The sequence below is a fragment of the Octodon degus genome, unplaced genomic scaffold (assembly GCF_000260255.1).
Source record: "Octodon degus isolate 3935 unplaced genomic scaffold, OctDeg1.0 scaffold00255, whole genome shotgun sequence".
Lineage (NCBI taxonomy): Eukaryota > Metazoa > Chordata > Mammalia > Rodentia > Octodontidae > Octodon > Octodon degus.
In genome coordinates, this window is record NW_004524831.1 from 1,417,380 (window position 1) to 1,423,235 (window position 5,856).

At 42.1% G+C, this 5,856-nt stretch overlaps 1 protein-coding gene across 1 annotated transcript in view; it reads right to left on the reverse strand.

Moving 5' to 3' along the window:
* Positions 1-4,224, reverse strand: part of LOC101570932 (zinc finger protein 791-like) — a 59,241-nt gene extending 55,017 nt beyond the window's left edge. Inside the window, exon 1 of the mRNA XM_012512672.2 lies at positions 4,112-4,224. Within this exon, the coding sequence (XP_012368126.2) occupies positions 4,112-4,114 (3 nt within the window). The 5' untranslated portion in view covers positions 4,115-4,224. The remainder of the gene's footprint in view (positions 1-4,111) is intronic.
* Positions 4,225-5,856: the final 1,632 nt, after the last annotated feature.

Genomic DNA, 5,856 nt, shown 5'->3' on the forward strand with positions numbered 1-5,856 from the left:
GCTGGCTGGCATGTGGTGCTGGGGGATTGAACCGTGGTCCCTGTGCTTTGCTAAGCTTGTTCTAAGTAGGTGCTTTAGACCACTGAGCCATCTCACCAGCTCGATACATTTTTAAATCTTTAAATATTTATTGCCTACTCCTGTCTACTTTGAGAATTCTAATTATATAAATATAAATTTCTTGGTTTTGACAGTGAACAATTACAACTGATCTGTAAATTCTTTCTTCATTTTTATTTTGGACAATTTGTATTGTTATACTCATTTATGTTTGTAAATAATTTATTTTCAATTTGCAGTCTATTAAAAAATTAAAAACAAAACACTCTTGGGCATGAACTGTGCTTAAGTCCCCCTGAGCAATAGCAGTAACAGACACAGGTTGCCAATAAAGTAGCTATGAAAAGTTAATAAACTAAAATGACCCCACAGAATGGGCAGGCTACTGCAGGAAGCCAGTTTTCTATTTGAAGTCACAAGTGTGCCTTTTGTCCCATTTTAGCTTATGAAATGACAATGTATCAAATTTCTCTATGTTGTGATATACCAAAACCTACTCATTCAAATAGAAGTAGAGCTCATGAGGTCATTTATAAGGAAAAAATTTTAGTGTACAGTATGTCCTCTGCATAGGAACTGCATACTTTCTAAGTATAGGATAATCAAGTACAGATAGAGGCCTGGAACTTAATGTGCTTTGAGGAAGAATAACTGTAGTGTAGAAAGGCAGAGATCATGACTGGGGTTAAAACAATTAAGAACAGTTCCTGTAATCAACATAAATTGAAAGACGAAATGGGAAAGTCTGCCTTCAACCTTTCACATGGTTGGTATTTTTTGTCTTCTTTACTTAGCCTGAGTCTTTTCACTGAAAACTTCTGTCCTGTCTCCTTATGCTAGTGATTAATCTAAATATTTGACCATAATGATATAAATGTTTATAATTACAAAATCAAAACAAAACAAAGGGAAAAAATGGGAGAGTATTTTTCACTTTTCAAAACAATGTTATACTGTCATCAAAATTTGGTAGCTCAGGGAAAACTGATTACTACAGCATTCAAAATAAGAAACAGTGTGGTGACACAGCTCAGCAGTCTAAAGTACCTGCTTAGACAAGCTTAGGCAGGTGCAAGGGACCATGGCTCGATCCTGGCACCACATGCCAAGCCAGCCTCAGGGTGAGCTGAGCTGGCAAAAAAAAAAAAAATACCCCAAAATAAAAAAACAACCTGGTGAGTGTCCTGTTCTACACAGGACTGTAAGATTGAACAAAGGAGTCTACAGATGCTTCTTTAGTTGGAAAGAGGTAACATCATCATTCAAAGGTAACTGAAGATAAAATGTATGGAAAAGACAGAACACACCAGATTAATCAAACATCAAGATAAGACTTAGGAAATTTTTGTAACAGTCAAATTCAAAATAAAACACTAAATACCTCAGATATACTTTTGAATACGAACATTGTACCTCACTGGTTGGTCACCTATGGGGTCCTGTTTTTTGACAGAGAAGTGACTTGTTCCTGCTCTCCACCACCATGAGGAAGTATTGTACCATGTACCACTAGTGTGAAAAAGAAGTAAGATTTAAAATTAGAAGTAAAGGGCTGAGAATATAGCTCAGCAGCACAAGCTTTTGCCTGTTAAGTGGAAGGTCATGAGTTCAATTCCCGATGTAAAAAAAAATTAAAAGTAACTTTTGCAGTAAACTTTTATTTTCCTGTTTATTACAAAAAACTAAACTCAAAGCGCTTGTCTAGCAGGCATAAGGTACTGAGTTTGATCCCTGGTACCACCAAAAAAAAAAAAAAAAAAAGCAAAAACCTTAACTCAGTTCCTTGCGTATATTAGAGAAGTTGGTTTGCAGTGAAGGTACACCCCCAAATACCATTCATATATATATTTTTTTAAAGTTTTGGTCAGTTAGCCAGGATAGGCCTGCTGATTTAATACTCTTGCCCAAGTTTCCCAGGTAGCTGGCACTAAAAGCATGCACCACCATACCTTCGTGACGTTTACTGAACCCATGTGCTGAAACCTTTGTAAATCATGGTGACTGAAGATCCCAAATTTTAAACTAGCAACGTGGTACATGTTTGTGTTGCCAACAGTCAAGGATTTAGAGACTATCATAATTTCCTCCAAGCTCGGCAACTTAGTAAGATCTATTCTCAAAAACTAACAAAAAATAGTAAAAGAAAACACTGAGGAGGACTTAGCTTGGGGCAAGATTCCTGAGTTTCATCCCTGTACAATGAAAATGACCAAACCCATCTTGAAATCTTTTGTAACCAAGAGAAGCCCCTTCCCATTCTATATCAGTGATGATGTCCACCCTACTTTGAGACTTTAAACAACAGTTTCCTAGTTCCTAATTCGGCCTTATGACTGGATGAGCCCATCAAACCCACAGAAGCTACATTTATCTATCATTAAGTGCAGCTTTCTTTAAGTTTGTGACCTTGGGCCAGGAGGATAGCTCAGTAGAATAAGCACATGCCTGGCAAGTGTAAGGTCCTGAGTTCAATCCCTGGTACCACACACACACACACACACACACACGCACACACACAAGCTGTGACCTTATAGCCAATACAGGGCAAGCCAGCAAACAATCCTCCATTTATAGACACTACATCTGACTTCCTGAAATGTTCACTGTTGCAGTCACTAATTTTTAACATTCTCCAAAATCTCCTGTTGTTATTTCCCTTTTACAACCCTTTCTTGCATGTTCAGAAATTTCTATTATTCCATTTATTCATAAGCCAGAAGCCCTTAACTACGGCAATTTACCCTGACTTCAGTTTTTGCTGTAAATAAGCATAGAATTGGATTGGATGTTTCAATTTTTAAAACAATGTCAAGAAACTGTCCACAGACTCCAAAGCAATCATTCAGAGATGAGGCCCTTCTTCTTTTCTGACTATGCCAATATCACAAGTCCACATCCCTGTAGATGCACACCCCAGTCCAACGCACATCTATCCCAGTGTGGGTTGAACAGATCGACCCTGCAGGATGGCCGTCTGAGGAGGGGTACTGTCCCTCCATCACGAACACTAACATTCCCTCCATCTTTCTCACTATTCTAATTTCCACAGAAGCCAGAGATGGCTCAGGGGCACAAGCACATGCCTGACAAGTCTGAGGTCCTGAATTCAATCCCTGATACAAAAGAAAAAAAAAAAAAAAGTCTATGGAAAACCCCACTTAAATAGTCTACATGAAAAGAATAATTTCAGTTAGCTTATAAGCAAGGCAAATAACTAGTGAAGGGCTTGACACAAGAGTCGGGACATTAGCCTTTTGCATAAGAATTAAAGAAATAGGCAATTATAGAGCAATGACCTTTTGCAGACCAAGGTATGCAGTCACCTCCTCATGACGTTACTGAGTTTCCGGGAATGTAAAACAAAGTATCCAGTGTTTCTCTAAAATCCCAGTTTGGTTTTAACAGTGCAATCTCAGAAAATCTGTTAACTACAGGGCCTGAGCGCAAAGTGTTTGTTTTAAACCCACAGAGCCATCTGTGATAGGCGCCCACTAAACAACTAAACATTCACTGTGCTGTGTTTATTCATAATTAACTCTAGATTAAGTGGCCACAGGGCCACTCACTTGGGACACTTCCGGAAATCAGGGAGCAATTATTGTTAGTTTCAATAAAAATCTCTCCTAACATCCTTCTTTTGGTTTGTAACTGAATTCTCCTAAGTTATGAGATCCCGAGCTCATCCGTAACACAACTGCAAACAAAGATCTCGCATACAAAATTAAAGTGATGATTTTCAAACGCTGTGTACGGTTTTCCCCAAGGCCCCTGCTCTCTCCAGAGCGGTACAGATACCTTTGTGCCAGCGGCTGACCAGGAAGGTATTCCGGGCTGGCAGTGGCAGAGTCGGGACCGTGTGCTGGGAACAGCATTGTCCCTGCTTGAGCAAAAGGGAAAACAGCTCAGATGCTGACGCAGCACCAAAGCCCTGGAAGAGCTCGGGGTCTGCAGCCCAGCGGGGAGGCTGTGCATTGCGGAGCTGGCTCTGACCACTTCCAGCCGGAACACATCAGATTCCAGCCCCCGCCCAGCTCCCGTTGCACAACGTTACCATTGCGTGGGGTGATGGTCTCCGCGGATCCTTCCAATGCCGCTGGCAGCCAGCAGAAAAATGTGACCTAGTCAGCGGCAAGCCGTCAGCATCGCACTCAAACCGTACACCGCGACGCCATCACACAGGAAGTGCCCTCCTCCCTCTCCCGGCCGGATTGGGTAGTTCAGAGAGCCCGCGCCCGCATCACTGATTGGTTGCTGCTCCTCTGTCACTCAGCTCAACTGAGTCTGCAAGAGAAACAAACCTCTCCCTGCAGGGGTCGAGCTCTGATGCTAGCATGTAACCCTGAGCTTCTGCACCAGCCTCTCTCCTACCTGTCGATCTCAACCTCACCTGAGGAACGCTTGCATCTCAGAGCTGTACTCCTGGGTTTTCAAAGCTCCTGTGGTTTGCTTGCTGGACGCAGTGGACTCTGCCTGAAAATGGGCCATAATTGTGCTCAGAAAGTTCGAGGGTCAATGTACTGTGGAAGAATCAGTTACCTTATGTCAGAAAACATCTTCCATCCAGGCCAGGCCAGCACAGATTAGCCTAGAGGGAGGGCCTGCTGTTGGGAATGAGGCAGTCTTTTTCCATGCCCCGATTTTCACGCTATCTCCATAGATGCTTCTGAGCTCCAAGGTATGTTACTGAACTTATCAGAAAACTGTCCTTATCAGACCTATTCTCAGGAGGAAATGCTCTACAGTGTTTTTATAATATGAAGACAGTTCTTTGTGCAGTGATTTACATGCCTTGCAACAGTGCGCTACGGTTCCATTTCTTCAACATACTTTACAATATTTGCTATATTTGTCTCGTTAACAGTCATTGCAACTGTATTATTCATTGCAGTGGATTTCACTATGCAGTTTAGGCTGGCCTTGAACTCACCTTGTGTCCCAGGCTGGCTCCAAACTTGCAGTGATTCTCCTGTCTCAGCCTCTAATTGTCTTTTTATTTTATGTTATTGGGAGGGGGGCTGAAAGTATGTACTTAGAATTCGCCAGCTGGACTCAGTTTAGATGATCCCAGTTTCCAACAAAACTGCGTCATAATCAGGAGCCCGTCGAACGTATGTCTTTTCTCTCCATGAGGCCTGATTAGGGTATTGACCTTGGCAACACGATGTCATGGAGCTTCGTCACAGCTTGTTTAATTTGGTGCTTTTTGGCTTTGACATCCACAATGAACACAAGTGTGTTGTTGTCCTCGATCTTTTTCGTGGCTGACTGTGGTCCTGGAGAACTTGGTGATGCCACAGTGATCAAGCTTGTTTCTCCGGGGGGCGCTCTTGCCAGGGTATTTGGGCTGCCTCCGGAGCCGCAGTGTCTTGGGACAGAGGAAAATACGCTCGTACTTTCTTTTTGTGGCTGTGGATGTCTTTCAGCATGGCCTTGTTGGCTTTTGCTTTGGCTTCAGCTTTGGGAGGGGCAGGGGCTTCCTTCTTCACCTTTGGTGCCATCTTGTTAAAAAGGCCTTTAATTGTCTTTTTAAATAATTTACTTTTCCTTTATTCTTATTCTCCCATGTGTCTATTGTCTGCTTCCTTAAAATGAAAGGCAAGGTTTTATGTTTTTTCCAGTACCAGGGATTGAACTCAAGACCTTACGCTTGCCAGGCAAACGCTTATTCTACTGAACTATCTTTCCAGCCCAAAACTTCTTCTTTTTTTTTTTTTTTGGGTACTGGGGATTGAACTCAGGACCTTGAGCTTGCCATGCAAGCATTTATGCCACTGAGCTATCTCCCCCACTTATTCT